At 39.3% G+C, this 18,079-nt stretch overlaps 1 protein-coding gene across 4 annotated transcripts in view; it reads right to left on the bottom strand.

The window, feature by feature from the left end:
- Nucleotides 1-7,874: 7,874 nt before the first annotated feature.
- Nucleotides 7,875-18,079, bottom strand: part of RIC8B (RIC8 guanine nucleotide exchange factor B) — a 37,695-nt gene continuing 27,490 nt past the window's right edge. For 2 of the 4 annotated variants that reach the window (XM_067308768.1, XM_067308775.1), the window contains exons 9-10: nt 16,054-16,173; nt 7,875-8,289 (exon numbers count right to left, since the gene is read on the bottom strand). In XM_067308768.1, coding sequence (XP_067164869.1) covers nt 8,178-8,289; nt 16,054-16,173 — 232 coding nt within the window. In that variant the 3' untranslated portion in view covers nt 7,875-8,177. Of the gene's footprint in view, nt 8,290-13,238; nt 13,314-16,053; nt 16,669-18,079 lie in introns of those variants that run through there. The other 2 variants (XM_067308783.1, XM_067308791.1) reach the window with 2 other exon arrangements.

The following is an 18,079-nucleotide window of genomic DNA, read 5'->3' as shown; positions in this document are numbered from 1 at the left end:
TAACGTGGGGAATTAGCATCCTCCCTTTGGCCCCCGTCCCTCGCGCCATCAAACCACAGCCATGGAACATAACCCTCCCCTCTGGCCCTTTCCTCCCTTTTACGTATTTAATGACAGGCTGCAAGGCCAAGAAACAGCATTTTCCCCAAAGACTGGCATCCCCAAAAGGGAACCGGGAAGGGGAAAAGCACCGTCGTTCCCATGGCATCTCCCGAGGGCCTGCGTGGGAGGCAGGTGCCCGACCCGCAGTGGCTCGGCTCCGCCACCAGCAGAAGAGCCCCAGTGAGTTAGACCCAACTTGGCCTGGGAGCTGCCACCCTGGCGATGGGCAGCACCCGTCCGATGCCCTGGGGAGGCGCCGCAGGGGCCCGGGGTTCACTGGGGCTCCATCACCCTGGGGAAAAGCCTTCGAAGCCCTTGTGGCGGGGGCAAAGCCACCGAGGTGCCTCGCTCCCCAAGGTCGGACTTCCCCAAGCAGCCCCCGCGTCATTTTGTCTCGGTCTTATTTATTTGGTATGAATAATTATGGCTCCCCTTTCCCCTCGCCTCCAGCCCAGGCACAAAGCAGCCCGTTGCCCCAAAAGGTAGCGGCACGTAAAAGTTGGTGGTTGCGTCTCCATTAAACTGTACGTTCTCCGCCCGCCAGCGATAATGCACTTCAGATAATGCGTTGACGCAATATATTTTCCCAGATAGGCTTTTGTTTTCTTTCTTGGCCGCTCACCCTCTTTCTGTGGTCAGTTTTGCTCATTTCTCTTGTAAGCTGTCTAGAGGCAGAGAAAAGGCTTTCAGTTTTAAGCAGTTTCCTTTTCAGTCCCCTTTTATTGAATTCCAACCTCCATTTTTTTTTTTTTTAAGCATAGGGACATCATTTATCTTGGACTTTAAGTTGCAGGGGCCTTCAAGGGGCTTCTTTTTTTCTTTCCCAGCTGCATTTGTTGACACACAGTCAATCTGTTTTTTGCCTTCGTTCCCCCTCTTCCCCCCAGCAGGCCATAAAGTATCGACAGCTGTGCCCTTTATTAGCATAGCCATTTTAAACACAACAAGGGGGAAGAGACTAAATATATTACAGCCATTACCTCTGTCAAAAAGTGACAATTTTAAAACATTTTAGCTTTTCACTGGGAAAGCTAGCAGCACAAAAGAAAGTGCTATAATTTTATTGTAAATGCTTTTTAAATATGGGTCACTTGGCCATAATCAATAGAAAGAATGAAAAAGTTCAAAGCTTGAGAACAGTTCAGTCACATAGCAGAATTTTTTTAAAACAGGCTTGTCTTTAAAATATGCTAATTGGGGCAAAAATACAACAGTGAGTAGCATGCAAAATAAGATCTTGTTCCTGGTGGTTTTGTTTTCAGTACAGCTCTGTTCATGCTTTTCCCATCTACTTATAAGTGTGTTTTACAACTTGGATGGGAATTATTCCTCCCCAACAGGGTGTTATGAACATTTGGGGACTGAGAAAAGAGGAAAGAATCCAGGCAGTCACTACTCCTGTCTCAAAAAGACAAAAAAATAAAGTACTGTTTTTCCAAATGCCTTTGGAATGGTGATGTGCCACAGCACTGTAATTTACCAGGCAAGATCATTTCTTGAGCGTAAAATAATTCTGATGCCTTGGAGTTCTGGTATTTTAGGTTGAAGTTTGGATTCCAAAATACACACATAAACTTACCATTTTTTAGATGGTACAAACTTATATTTTTAAGCTTCCAAAACTGGGAATTGGCCTTAGATGAGGACTAATGGCCACAGTCAGCATCTGTTATGTGCTCTGAAAGGTAAAAGAAGGCTTACAGATGCCCTGAAGCACGTGGATTTTGACTGCTTTTGTTTTAATTTGTAATGAGTATATCAGACAAAAAGGAAGCGGCAATCTCAGCAGGATTTATTTTAAATGATATCACTTTCCTCTTCATTTACAACATCTGGGGACTACTTATAATTCTTTTCCCTCTGTTATCTGTACTTCCCTAATTACAATTTTTGCTTGAGGTTTCACTTTGCTTTTTACGTTAAGAACACATACAAAACTTGGCTTATAACAGGACAACTTGTTAAACAGACTCCCAAAAGCAAAATTTTTGTAAAGGACCTATTTAAGCAAAAGTCCATGAAACCCTGCATGCAATGTACAGTACCTATCAGCTGCTATGATGCGCTATTTGGGTTGCAGTAGTTCCTGAGGGCCGATATCCCATTGCACTGAGCACCAATTTGCAGGAGAGGGAGAGCAAGTGAATGAGCATCCTCCTGCAGGAAGACCGCTGTCTAAGGCAAAGGGGAAACAGGGAGAAATTCTCACCACCTATCTTTTGGCAACCAATTTAGCAACTAAATGTAACCAGCTGGTCTCCCCAGGCTCCCTCTGTAGTCGAGGGAGGGAAAGCAAAGCTCCTGCACAGGGTCATTCAGTGCACCCAAATTAGCCTTACTTTGAATTGTCCTCTCTCTCATCCATGACTGGAGAAGGAGTTTGAAGAGACTACGTGGGTAATTTAGCCAGCTAAGTTGGGTGGTCTGAATAATTCCTTCCCCACCAACCTCTAAGAGCCTGGCTAGGTACCCCACAGAGATTGGCATGCTGGTGGAAGGACCTATTCCCAGGCACATCAGCAGTTCAGTATTCTGCCCTCATGCTCAGTCTAGAGAAAGCCAGAAAGTTCTAGGAGCTTATTCAATCCCATTAGATGCCATAGCTCCTAGCCGGGACAGAGAGTTGACATGAGCCACCGCAGTGTAAGATGATGCCATTGGTCTGGCTGTGGCAGTGGCCAAGTTCTTGAGGTTTTTTTTTTCCCTTGTCAGCCTGCAGCTGCCATCTTTAAGGCTGGCCAGACACCTCTGAAATGGGAACTGCTGCAGGACAACTTGGCTTTTCATAGGTGTCTCATGGTGGAGTCGAAAGCAGCTCAGGTGCTGCAGCAGCAGGAGGCATGGCTGCTTTGACCTCCTCCCTGATGAGCAGGCTTTGTCCCTTCCTCTGAGACCTCCTCTTTGCAGCCCCCACCAGTATGGAGCAAGGAACGTGGACTCACACTCAAGAAGGAAACCAACTCACGGAGGTGTGAGACTCCTCCGAAACATGGGACAGGAGTGCCATAGCCAAAGCATTACTGATTCTCACAGCCAAAGGGGACAAACTAATGAATGCTCAGCCTTCCACAGGGCCAAATAACATGTGAAAGCAGAGAATTAACTGGACTCACCCACAGACAGCGATGCTGGTAGTGAGGGAAGGAGCTTTGCAAAACACTCACCATTACTGTGTATAGCTAATCACCACAATTTTCCATGCTATGCAGCCTGCTGCATCTCCCCTGTCTGCCTGGCCTCCCAGTAACCTGTGCCTGCCCTGCTTACAAACCAGCAATAGGAGATATGTAGGATGGCCTCCTAGAGCTGGTGGGGCTGGCAGGTCCCCCCGCCAGCCAGGCACAGCTCCAGCTACCATCAGGTGACCCTGGGCCAGCTGGCTGGCATCAGAAGTCATGAAGGAGATATAAAATACCTTTCTAGTCTGTTTGGTCAGCTCCAGGGAGCGCGGAGCTGCCAGTATTAGAACTGCTTCCACATTTCTGGGCGCACCCAACTGGAGGATACTTTGCCGAGCTAAAGGGACTTTGCATCCCTCAAAAAATCCTGGTCTAAATATTGCAACACTAGAGTGAAAACCCACATTTTGGAGAGAAATTACTTCAGAAAGAGCAAAAGACTGCATGAAGAAAGTAGGAAATGTTCCCTGTCACTTTTCCTAAGAGCTAGAGCCATCAAAGTAATTAAGATGTTAACACAACAAAAATTTTCATTTACCAGATTAATTTGTGCCCATATTTTGTCCACAAGTCAGCTGCATCTTTGTACTACCCCTAAATTATCATTTTTACATGCTTGGTCAGAAAAGAATCTGACTGGAGCAGCTAACTGTTTAATTTGTTGCTCATCAAAGACCTGTAAAGTCTGGTTTTCAATTGTTTGAATAGTGGGACACAGTCTTTTTACAGCCAACCTTATTAAAGCGCAGGATTTTATTAGCTGTTTTGTGGTAATAAGGTGAAGGACAATGTTGTGGAATGCTCCTTCAGAAGATTTGGCTTCTTGTATACTTTGGAGTTTACTTTTCTCTTTCCTACTAGGATGCTTGGCAACCAGCTAATATGACAGCTTGCTTCATTGTAACATTCTCCTCCTTAAAGCCACCCTTGATAACAGATTTTTTTCAACCAGATAGAAAAAAAATTAGTGTCTGAAGAAATATAAAGGAACCATACTATTGCCCCGTTCTTTTTTCTTCTCTTTTCCTTTTTTAAAAGCCTTTGCAGACTTTCAGATACTAAGAAAAAGTCCAGATTTAGGATGGAAAAATCTTTTTTGGTCACACCCATACACATAAACATTATATATTCAAAACATCAAGCTAATATGGTCTTCCTCTTTCTGGCAAATTTTCTCACAACCAACATTTTTAACAGATTGTAAATGTCCCTTTTTCCTGAAAACCACTTTTGGGCTACGTAAAGTTTCAATTACCATCTGAGAATACCTGCCAGGAAGTTTTCATTAACATTTAAACAAATAAGTCTGAGTTATTTTGTGAAAGAACAAAGTATCCTGACAAATTTCAGTATTTCCCATGATCTTTTGCTTCATAACTCTATTTTAATGGGAAACAAAGAAAAGCAAAACTTCTAAATCACTGACAAGCTTTAATGAAAATTGTGTTACTCAGAACTACTGCTGGAAGAGCCAGCAAACCTTTCATTGTTCTCCAAACTTGCGACTACTGGGGATGAAAATACTGTAAGCTGCAGCAGACTCTCACAGTCACTTCTGGACAGCAACTTCTGAGGCTTGTTGAAATGCAGATGCAGCACCTCTGCCTTCTATTGGAAAGAAAATATATAGAAAGTCATGGCAGACAGGTAGTATAAATTTTAGTTATTCTCATCTGCTCGTAACCTAGAAAACAAGGAGCAACAGTTCCAGTTTGTGGGATGCTAACTGATAGGAGGCAAGGCATGTGAGAAATTAAAAAGTCCCAGCCTATAATGGCAAAGTCAAGCCACAAACACTCCCTGATGACCAATGTTGGACTCCTGCTTCAGACAACACCACGCCCTCCTCAATATCCGTAAGAAAGAGGTGCAGGTCACTTGGGGACAGCTTTAGAAAAGATGAGAGAAGCCACTTTCTCTCTGTAGTTATCAAATGCAAAGGGAACTGCTGGATGGATGCTGCAAGGGGAATGCATCTGGAAGAACTAAAATCTGGTAAGCAGGGAGTGAGTCTCAAAAGAGGGCCAGACTATGAGGAGCCCTGAAGGCATAAAGTACCATTTAATTCTGAACAGCACTGAATCAGTTCCATGGCCTGACTGCACCCATTGCACTGCCCAGACAAATTATTCAAACTCACTCAACTCCTGAGAAATTTACTGGTTTAAATAAGGTCCAGTTGCCCAGTGTAGAGGTTTGCCTTTGAAAATAAGCCCCAAAGCAAACTCTAATTTCATAGACTGAGCAAACAGTTTCAGTGAGAATTTTTGTTAAACAACCAAGTGTTCACTTTTCTCTGGAGTCCCAGTCCAAAAGAAATTTGCATATATGCAGTTACTTCGAAGAGAAAAACAAACCTCATACATCACACAAGCAAGCAGATACACTGTTGTATTGGAGGAAGTTTGGCCCAAGACTTTCACAGATGTCCAGCTGATACAGCTATGGATAGAACTGGGTTATATTTCAAAGACGAGTTGATACAGTCTTGCAGCAACCTTTCCACAAACTATCACCTTGGAACAAAAGAAATGCTTTGGCTACTGCACTAGTGGAAGTTATTAATTTAACTAAATCAAACAGCAGTCTGGCTACAGGCAACTCCAGTGCACAAATCACTCTTGAGCTAGACCATTCAGGCAGAACCTGCTATACTTCGTCTTCAGTTTTACTTCCTAATTGAAGCAGCGTCTCATGTCTGTAAAACCCAATAGAAGAACATATTTTCCAAAACAAACTAAACAATAGTTGCACTATTGCAATTGGCAGGAACCAGATCACAAAAGCCTTATGCTATACTGTTTGTAATGAGGTCTCTGGAGCCAATACTGTTTTATTGGCCTCTTTAGACAGCTGATCGTTTTAGGTGCTGTAGACTATGCTCATACAACAGAGGTTTTGCTCTTTTTCTTGCTCTGTATGCATCCCTTCTACAGAAATCCATGCAGAAACAACTGCTCCTGCAGCTCCATGAAATAAGTCTCAGCCAGTGCCAAGACATGGCTCAAATCCTCATTAACAGAGGTAGTTAAGTTTTGCTCCTCAGGGAGAGTTCATAAATACTCTTTGCACCTGCAGTGCACTTAATACTTGCCTATGCTGAGCTAAGAGTAGTTAATGGATGATGCTATACCAAGAATATCATTTCTGAGATTCAAATTCAGATGCAACTAAGCATGTTTTTTGCTCCTGCGTATCAGCTCCCAAAACAACCTCACTCAAGAAACCAGGGTAAGAGTAGAGTTTTTAAACAGAAGACATAAATGCTATTTCTACCTGGTTTGGCTTCTAGGTATGACTACAGTATTATAAATGCAGTGATTGTTTAGCTGGCTTCCTTTTCCCCTATACATTTTGTGATGTTCCACTTCGGTGCAGCAGAAAATATAACCCAAGTCATAACCTAGAACATGGACTATTATAATGTTCAAAAGGGTCCCAGCACAAAGAAGTGTATAGAATTAGAGACGATGTCCCCAGTTTCCTTTAAACAAAAGGGACATAGCTATGGTTGAGCAGAATCCTTCAGGAAAACAAGCCACTACTGAGATGGTGGCAGTGGCTTATTTCCTTTCAGGCCTTTTGGAAGAATAAGGAACTCTGGGGAAGCTTCTCACATGGGAAGAGGTTAACATGATTTCATACCAAGTCCTCTCTTTAGAAGGTCTTTGAAAACTAACTTCCTTAGTTCAAGGAACCAGCGTCAAGTTGAAGAAAACATACTGGAAAACCTTCACCAACTTCTGAAACGTGCACAAGATTGGGATGTGTATGTTTCTGAGCAACAGAAGGAATTATAAACTAGAACATAAGACTATTCTTCATGTATTTTGTGCCAAGAGAAATACACAGAGAAAGAAACCAGGCAGGCAAAGAGGCAACAACAGGATAGCACGCCTAAAACTTTAATCTTTTTTTTTTTTTTTTTTTTTTTTTAGAGAGTACAGAGCTCTAGAGATTGAAAGTGACACTTGTCTTCCCCCTTCCTCCATCCCATCACTCCATAAGTTCACCCTAAAAGAAACAATTTATTCGCTGATTGGTTTGACTTCTCTTCAAGTGAGGCACACCTATTAATCCCCCAAAGTAGGCCCCAATCCAGTAAAACACTTGCACATGCATTTCACTTCAGTCCACTTATATTCATGGCAACATTTAAGTGTATCTACTTGAATGCTGTTTTGAATAGGGATGTTTTTACTTAACCAAAGGTATAAGAGGAACTATATTTGTGTGGTCTTAACATGGGGGAGGGGAAACCCACAACATACATCATCTTGTTCCCATTTCAAAGGTAGTTTTAGCAGCAACCAGTAACTGACACAGTGGTAAAATCCTAAGAGAGAGAGCTTAACCACAGAAGTGAGTAAGAGGAAGAAATCCAATGACATTTAAAAATTATAGCTGTGAAAATCACTGAATGCCTTTTAAAGCAGCTTCCCAGGGTCAGTCAGACTTTTAGGTTTAAATATCCTTTACTCCTAATGCAATTAAGCCAACTTGCTTCTTTACTTAGAACCATATAGAGAGAGAACTGGCAAGACAATTAAAAAAAACAGTATAGGAAAACCCTACAGAGTTCAGAAAACAGGATTCTGGAAAATTAAAATGTCTACATTTATTTTACATTGTAGGTTTTCACTTTTTATCGCTTTGAAACACATTTAGTTTTAAATTAATCAACTGATCATAAACTAATAAATTGATGTGTTCTTTAAACAGACATAATACAAAATGCAGACATTACACCACATGATCCATCCTTTAAATATCCCAGTAATAGAACAATTGAAGTGATGCTGGCTAATGCGAGGGTAAAACATTTGGATAAAGGATGTCATAGTTCTAAGGAAATATGTGGATTAAAGGAGAATTGGGAGTGAAGCAGGTGATGCTTTAGTCTGAATCTGAACTGTCTTGCTTGTTGGTATGGTACTGGCTGACTGTTTCTTCCAAAGGAGCCATTGTACCATCCGGTCGCACTCCCATTGGTTTTATAAACTCATCTCTGTAAGAGATTTAAAAAGGAATATATATTAGCATATGCACACACATCAATCACATGAATATAATACAATCACATACAGTATATGCTTTAATACATAATGAGCCTTTAAAAGGAAGTAATTTCTGCTAAAGCTCTCTATTTTGCAGAAAGAGGAACAAAAAACCTTCCAAAATAGGTGGGAGGGGAAGAGGAGGACAGATAAAGACTTCATTCATGGAGGCTAAACCCACTTAGCCAATTAGAGACACCATGAAAAGTCAGTGCCTAACAGGCTCAAGGAGCAGGTTCACTGTTTTAAATACACAAACTAGCTTTTCTTCTGAGAGTTCACTGACAACCATTTCTTCTGAAAGTTTCACTTGCCATTCTGGCCTATATATGCACACACAATTAAAAGAAGTTATTTGATACATATTTATCTTGTTCAGGGTAATCATCATCATCAGGAGAACACACTTTGCCCACACCACTTCTAAGGGTGTGTAAGTACTTGTTGATCCATTTAAAAAAAGCTGATTCTAATACTATTGCTTTTGTTTGTGGCAGTTTAATTACAGGATTGACAGCCATTTTAATCTCTTCAAAGCTCCAAAGGCCTCTCAACAGCTAATCCAATTATATCTACTCCACAAGCTACAGCCTCATCTAAGAGATGATTAATTATTGATTAAACCAATCAAAAAGTATTAGTAAAGATTTATTTAATCCTTACTTTTTATCACCTAATTTATATATGGATTATAGCAAAAGCTGTAAGGGCAGAGATAACATTCCGATTTTCTGCTGAAAAAAAATTGGAGAATACCTCTGAATATTCAGGAGTCACCTTAAATAAAGTAGGAGAGGCTTGATGCCAATTTACCCCGTGCTTGAAAGGCAGCCCACTAACACTGCCAATTTACCCCTCCTGCTCCCCACCACAGAGCCACAGACAGTAAAACTCCATCACCCAGTGGGGAAACAAAGGCATTTCACCAGCTTTCTGCCTGGTCTGCACTACCACCTCAGCTGGGGAGAAAAAAAATAAATCACTTGTACACAGCTGGCAATCTTACCTTAATGCAACAACAGGAACAGCAAGAAAGGCAGCACCTGAATTACATGGCACGCACAAGCCAGATGTTGTATAGTCAAGCAACAGTTAAAAAAAAGTCTCTAAAAGTCCTTTTTTGGAACATTCTGGTCTCTCTCAACAAGAGAAGTTCATCTACTTGCATAGATGTGGCCACCCGTTACTATGGTGGTGAGGAATCACAGGAATTGTGTCTATTAGCAAAGATCTTTTTTATAGGAAGAAATACAACACATCAGATGCCTTTTTAGCTTAACTTTAACCACCATAATACACGATTGGAAATCTGTAATCAGTCTTGCAATAGTTCTTTGGTGTTGTAGACAGTTCACTCAGGTTCAAGTCTCAGAATACGTCATCTTTCTATTATACTTATTTTTGGAGGAGAATAACCTCAAGAATAAGTCCTTGCTCATATTTTTAAAGTCCTAAAAGTACAAAAATACCCCAAAAGAACGAACAAAATCACCTTTGCTTTACCTCTAAGCTGAGAATATCCTAGATTTTTGTTTTTAAAAAAATGCAACACATGCTCTTAGGTTGCAACATTTAACATCACAGTCAGAAGTCATGGAATCATCTCATTTACTAGCCCTCTAAAATTCATTTCTATTATTTATAATAATGGCTAGTAAAGGATAAAGAAATAGTTAAAGAAAAAGGAAAGAGAAACAGAAGAAAATAATGAACCAATTGAAATATTCCAGGTCAGAATAGGAATCTTACAGAGGGACAGAGACAGGGGCTTAAGCATGGAAACAACTTGGAAATACAGATCAGTTTTGCATGACCCCATAGTAGCTGTGATGCAATTCCTTGATGCAGTACTGACAAGCTAAGGAAAAGCCGGAGAGCAAGCACCCACACAGAATGCACAGAGTGAAGATGGGAATATACTTTTCTTTTTTAAATGCATGACTTCTCTCCTGTCTGTGAATTTTTACTGACTGTGTTTTTTGCTGCAGAACACATGCTGGCCAAGCCAGCTTTAATGGCTCAACCTTTGAAACAGAATGCAACTCAAGGACAGTGGGTTGCAAGCAGGGAGGTAACCTTCCAAACTGCAGAAAAACCTACTTATTTTCTCAATCTCAACCCCCTTCCCCCATAAGGATGCTTACAGACATCTTTAAATGGGAGCTTCTCAAGAAGTTCTATCTCATCATCATTTGCCCACTATAAAGAAATAGATGTTTCTCTGCAATTCCCCTTCCACATTTCAATTTTATACCCCTGCTACACACATTCCAGAACTTAATACAAACTTTCTCTCTCCAAGTGAGTCATCTGCACAATCACTGAACACTAGATACAGTAAATAAGACATACCCAATGCACGAGTCTAGTTTGGGGGTGGGGGAGGGTTCTGACAAATACACTAGGTTTTGCAGACAGAGTAACTCAGAAGTCTGAGTCACTGAAGTGTGTTTGTATATTCTCTCATGATGCTCAAAAGCCTGTGTTCCTCAGCTCACTGTAAACCATTTTAAAGTATATCACTGGGGACTGTGCTGTACTGCATTAGAGCTTCATTCCCAAAGCATTTCTTCCTCCCTAGGCTTTAACTGTGAGCTAGGCTGAGCTCACATCTCATTAAATAGCAAGTATGCTTATCAATTACTTTTCTGTTCTTGCGTGCACTTCTTGTTTTGCAAGCCCTTGAACAGGATGAAAGATGGTTGTTTTAAGGTTGCTTTTCTTTCTCTGTATTCAGAGGCAGAAATCCATCCATACATACTTCCTCAGACAAATACTACCCAGTAAAACTGAACTGCATGAACACAGAAATACGCTATGCCACCAAAAGGACAGGTATGGATTAACTGCTCCAAGAGGAGGCAGGGATCCACCTATTTTTTTCCTAACCATAATCTAGTCCTAAGATGGTGTAAAACATAGGGCATCCTTTCACTGGTGAGGACTTGACTGCAAGTTGCGAACACAGCTCAAGCTCACTCATGTATTTCAAAGAGGAAAAATACAGAGCCAGACAAATGGATGAAAGAAAAAATCTGGGCTGTTACAAAGGTAACATCAGAAGTTTGGAAAAACACCCCCACATAACTGCTAAATAAAAGAATTTTGGGTAGAACTGCAAGAGGCATCACTCGGTCAACTTCAGCTCAGTACTACAGAAGAGCAGACCCTTACCTGGTACGAACTGCCTCAGCTCTGTCAACCTCAGCGAGTTGCCCACTTAGCATGGGTTGCTTAGAGACCTCGACTCAGCTTTGTCAACTTGGGCTAGCTGAGGTTGGGCTTATTGTTTAAGATGAGCTACAAAGTGGCATGGGAATCAGAAACTGGCACATACACCTTCAGAAGACATTTCATTATTCAGAAACTGTATCGTTAGAGTCAATCTATAGCACAGAAGAGGTTACTTCACCGCAGTAGGCGGCAGCGTGAATTCTTCTGTATCCATTAAGATGTGTATAAATACACAAATGTGCGTATTTATACACATTTGAACATCCTTATGTGACCTCCAATATAATCAAATATTCCTTTTTACAACATTCATTTTTCTAATGCAAACAAAGCATTCAAGCATACTTGGAGACACACCATAATTAAACAGTTGGTAAAATACATTCTCTTCTTCCACTTGCAGATCTCCCAAGAGTCCCTTCAAATATATCTATACAAGTTTTAGCTTCCTGCTTGCCATTTAGCTTGATAACAACTCCAAATTCATTCCCTTGTTTTGAAGGGTACCTCTTTCTTGTCTGCTCTGTGTACTACAAGGCAGTATTGACACATGGAATTAATGACAGTGTCTGTAATGAAACAGCCATCATGCAAACACCAGTCTGTTCCTTTGATAAAATGGCATGTTAGGGACCTATTCACCTCCTTATAATTGAGTACTACATAATAGTTCCCATCCTTTCATGTAACATTATTTTCTTCTATGATTAGAAAAGGAAAGAAAAAAAATCTATGTAACACTGCCTTCTTCATTCACCCTATGATTAATTTTGTTTTTAATGAGTATGACTGCTTATTTAGCCAGGTTGTCTAACATACTTGTTTTGCTGACTTCTGTTCAATGTACAACAAAACCCAAGCTGTGATAATTGGAGACCATTTCATCAGCAAAAGGATTCTTGCTATTAATACAAGGTTGGCTTGGAAAAAGCACCCTGACATTTTAAATTAGTCAATTAATATACAATTCTACCTACCATTTATAATGGAAAAAAATGTCAGCATATTTTTTCAGACATTTTAATTAATACAAAGTATTTTCAATAACATATGATATAAACAGACAGAATATCATACAACAATGATTTAATTTGGCTAATTTGGGTATTTTGTAAACCTGAAAAGTTAAGTTTTATCTTTTTGCAGATTTGGAGAGCTTTTCAAAGCTCAAGGATGTGCCTCACATACAGAGGATACTGATTTACAACCAGCCAACAATTCTCAATACCCTTATAACAGACAGTGCCTATAGAGTTACCTCAGGGCCACATTCAGACGTCCAACAACTTACCTAAATAACATCTACATTTCCCAGGAACTGCCGTAATCAGGATTTTCATCTTCATTTATTTATAACCTATGGAATTCTAGCGCTTTTCAAAAGCAACCTCATCAAGCCAAATTTGAGCAAAAGATTCATTTCTATAAAAACTTTCTAAAAACGCAAATCTATGTCAAAATATCAGGGATGGGGAAGTGGTTCACAAACAAATTCTCAGGTTTTCTTGATGCATATCCATAAAACAAAACAGGTTAATTTTTATTTAACCTTGTTGAGGATCAAATACCTTGTGAACAGGCCTAAATACTAACAGGCTAACAGAACAGAAAAACCTGGGAAATAATACCTGAAACAGCCTAAAAGTACAGATCAATTTCACATCACCTTAAAGCAGTCTCAATTCTTCAGTCCCAATGCTGAAAGTTAAGAGAAACCTGGAGGGCAGAAGTCCACTGGCATCTTATGGAACAAGGTAGAAAATACCACTTTATTAGGGTTTCAATAAACACATATAAAAGGGTACAGCTTAACTGCACAGTGTATGTAAATAGTTAGCAGCCATTAATGAAAGGCTATGACTTTTCATTAAAGTGGTGCTGTTCTGCAAATTCATTTTCCAAGGAATTCAACCTGTCATCAGATAATTTTCAAAAACAAAAAGCCAGTCAATCACAAATCTAGAGCAACCTAGTGACAGACTGGCCCAATTACTCTTTTCAGTCAGGAAAGGAAGAGAGTTTGTTAGCCCTTCAGTTTTGTTTTCATACCTTTTTATACCATAAAGGCATGCTAGCTCTTTACAGCTTAGCTTCCACTGCTGGGACAATAACAACTGTACTAAGCCAACCAGATGTGCTGTTATCACACAAGTACATTCTAATCTCTTGTTCAAGTTACACAGATCTTGATCTGTGTAGATACAGACATATAGATCTATTCAAGCTGAGGAGAAGGAACTATTACTACCCTGTCCCTGTCAAACTTCCTCCCCTTTTATAAGCAAAACACTGTCCCAGACTGCAACTGCTCAGTTCACGGTATGTCTCTTCCTATGGCAACAACAAAGAACAGCAGAATTTGCAAGTCTGCCACCTACAATCTGCCTCAAAGCAAGATTCAAAACCAAGAAGCAACACAAGTATCCTATCCAAGCAACCTCCTGTTTAAGTCTGTAAGTTACAAAACAAGGAGAAAAGTGTATTCCACTGGTAGCTTTAACTCCACAAAAACTCCTTGTACTAAAGGGCTCAAGCTGGAGGCAGAAGTGTTCAATTCTATAAAAGAAGAGAGAGACCTGCTACTATTAGCATATTACTAACACTTTATTCTTGCCTACAAGACTGGCAGCTTCCCATTTTAACATCTGTACAAAACCTACAATCGCACTCAATTACACTCATTAAAAACTTCCCACAGCTTCCTGAAAACAAAGTCGTTTTTTTCTTTTCAATTTTCAGTAAACAACAAAAGTGGGAAGAACAGTCAAGTGATTTTATTCAAGTTATCACAGCACCTAAAGGGGTCAAATCAATCAAAACTGCCCCACAGTAATCACTATAGCAAAAAAGAACACCACTACAACAAAAAGACGGGCTCAGTCCTGCAGAGTTTGCAGTCTAAGTACTATAGAAAAAACTGCAGGTGGATGTAGCTGACAGAGAAAGCCCAAGGTAAGAGTGATGCTACCGGCCAAGAGGATAAACAGTGATACAGGACACCAGCTGCTCAGTTATTGTCAGTTTGTAAGCAGGCACCACAGCAGGCATCCTCAAGCCTCCAAACTGAAAAGGCTCTTAGGCTACAGCAATGCCATTTGGATTTTTTCCTCTAACAGCTATACTGATAGCAACTTGTCTTCAATCTTAGTTTGTCTCCAGTCTCAAATTTCTTTCTTAAAATCATAGACCACTGTGTCATTTCATTATTGTACCCCTAAAGCTCAGCATCCTAATTCTCTAGCCTACCCAGCAATCATTCCATTTTATACAGTAGTTCAATTAAGACTGCATGTGTATTCTATTTTCTTTATTAAGATGATGACCACATAATACACTCCTTTTCCATGCAAGAAATGCGAAAAACAACTATGCAATTGCTACACAGTCTTCTGAGATCCCTCCCTGCTTTCACTCCTGATTTAATTCAATCTTTACCAGCTAATATCAAATCCAGATTCACCCATATCTTTTACTGAAATCTTAACCTTTAAGAGAATTGTAAAAAACACTTAGTTTGCTGAATTTATATCACAAGTTCTTGCTATTTGAATATGCATTGACTCTCGCAGGCACAAATGTGTTTCTAGCCTCCATGTCTTCATATGTTTGAAGAATGATCCACTTATGTATTTTCTAGGCTAAATTCCTATAGCTCAGGTCACTGATGAACAAGCATTATATTAAGTGCTCCTCAAGAATGTTACACTCTGCTTAAATAGAAAACAACCTACAAGCAATCACTCCAACATGTTTACAATTAATGGAGCAGAAAAATCTGTAAATTCTAAGTGTATTGAGTCAAAGCAACGAAGAGCTACAGTCACCACTACACCCTGCTCCCTTTTTTGTATGGAGGAAATTGCAAATTTAAACAACTTTCTGTATAAGTAACTTATACTTTCATGTCCCATTAAATACTATTTTCTTTTATGGGATTACCTTATTCATACTTAAAAAAAAAGATAAAAGTCACATTTGTAATCCAGTCCACATTTATTCTAATACTACTACAATAATTCTTACTTGAAATTCCCTTTTAATTGCTCTAATATATAACTTATTGCTTCTGTTGACAGCTATTTTCATACTATACCTGTTCTTCAGATAAGCAACAGATGTAAGTTGTTACCATCAGATAACTGCTCACTGACTGGGGTGAAATGAGTACACCTGCCTTGGGCTTAGATTTTGTCCAGTACTTTAAAAGGAGAAATTCTTGTCATTATCGGTCACAGCCTATCCACTTAGGAGGCTACCTCCTCATTTTTAGGCTGTTCAATCCCCTCCAAAAGTCATTTCCCATAAAGTCCTGTTAAATGTCACTCTTTCCTTTGAAGTGCTAAACATTTTTCTCTGCAGTGAAAGTAACCCTAATCCTGCAAAGAAGTTGATTATAACATTACATTTGAGACTAGATGTTAGTAAAGAACAGATACTCAGGATTTGAGCTGCCTCTCTCAAGAGCAGCTATAATACAATACCTGGAAAGTTTATCAAACATGTTGACAAGTTTCATAGCTTCATATTCTTTTTGTTCTTCTGTCATTTCATCCATAGGATTGGGCATCGGTTCTTCTAAGTGACCAGTGATAAGGTTAATGCTGGAGATGGGAAAACACTATAATTTATATCCTTATATAAATAGACATGTGTATTGCCTATCTTTTCAGGCAGGATGCAGACAGAAACCATCAGAACTAATACTATCAGAACAGCATGTGAAGTTTTTACCATAAATAGCCAACCTTCATACTGTTTACATTCACTTTGTAGTCTATTCCTGTGATTCATTGCATTAACTTCTAGTTAACTATTCAGAAATGCATGTTCCACTAATATGTGCTATGTTATAACCCATACACAAATAGCTTGAAGAGAAGATGTAAAGATAGATAGCAAACAGAATGACAAATATGTGTTTGCAACTAATTTTCTACAGGCTTAGTTTTAAACATACGGACCAGTTTCAGTATGATTTTCTTATTTATGAAGAAATGTTGAAGTAGCTTATCATTCCCCTCTCAGGATCATTTTTGCTCAAACCAGACTAAGGTTACATTGCAAGTTTACAGTGCCAGTTGTTCCAGTTGTTTTAACTGTTAAAACAAGTCAATTTGATACAAAAACAGTAAGAAACAAAAGCAGAGAGGCAATTTAAAAAAATACTTTCAGTGCAAATTATCTTTTCAAATAGCGTAATCAAACATTTAAAGTTAGCAGTAGGGAAAAATCAGACTCATGAAGTGACTGACATTTATCTGCAATGTTCCATTTAAGTGTCACCTTTTAACTAAATAGATGTCATAGTTTTATTTATATGCACATAACTAGATATTATATGAAAGAAATGCAAAGACAAAATAGCATGGAAAAATTCCTGAAGTGCAGAGATAAAAAGAAACCTCCTGTTTTTCAATTCTTCTTTTTTTAAACATAGAAGTAATATTGTTCCTGTAACCTTCTGTAGATTTAATCCTGTCTTCCATTCATGTTCCTTGCACAAGAATCCTTCAGTAAGCCTCAAAACATCCCCATCATAATCCTATTCATATCTTTTCATTTATTCATATCTGTGTATTTCTTCAAGGGAAACAAAGTAAAGCCAGAAAAATAACAACACACTTCAGCTGCCCACTATCAGCAACCTCAGAACACACTTAAAATGGTGTCCAATCACAGATCTAATATAACTCAGACTGAAACCTCCAATTCCAAATAAATTACAGTTAATCAAAATTAAAGGAAACAGCTTCAAAGAAATACATTAGATTTGAGGCATGACTTCTACAGAAGTTATTTTGCTCTTCCCATATTTATCCATGTGACTTAGTCAATTCTTTAGGAAAATTTGAGTACCAGGCAAGTTGACTGACTGAAGCCAGACCTATTGGTTTGTTCCTTCTTACAATCCCCCCTTAAAAACTTAAGTCACATTTGCCACCTTTATTTTTTTTGTTACAGAGAGATACCCCATGAACAACAGATAGTAGTTTGGCAGTTTCATATGAGTTCCTTGAAAATCTGGGGCAAATGGCATCCTGATAGCTTTTTTACTATTAATTTTTTCTAAATTTGTTCAATTTGTTCTCAAGTCTCTTCTCACACTTGAATTTTAAATAGTTTTTCAGACTCTCAGCCTGTAAAGAAAAGGTGCAGCCCGAGAACTCCCTCACAGTCAGAATGATGCAAAGAATTCCTTTAGCTTTTTGCTATGGACTTGCCTCCCTTCTCTGCCCTACTTATATCCCAGCTATCTAATGACTGTATACACACTGCAGGCTTCCTGCCTTTGCTGAACCTTTGATAAAGGTTCTCTTCAGTCTTTATGCCTCTAGTAAGCTCTTCTTCAAAATCCTTTTGGTCTGCTTTGTTACTGTTTTACATTGTCATCTCTGATAGCCTTCTTTATTCTCATTCAACAATTCCAGCTTTGCACAATTCCTTTTTAAGTATCATTTAAATAAATAGTATACATATGCTCTGAACCTCTAATATCTTTAGACTGTT

The sequence above is a fragment of the Apteryx mantelli genome, chromosome 1 (assembly GCF_036417845.1).
Source record: "Apteryx mantelli isolate bAptMan1 chromosome 1, bAptMan1.hap1, whole genome shotgun sequence".
In the NCBI taxonomy this organism is placed as follows: Eukaryota; Metazoa; Chordata; class Aves; order Apterygiformes; family Apterygidae; genus Apteryx; species Apteryx mantelli.
This window is presented reverse-complemented; position numbering and strand designations above follow the sequence as displayed.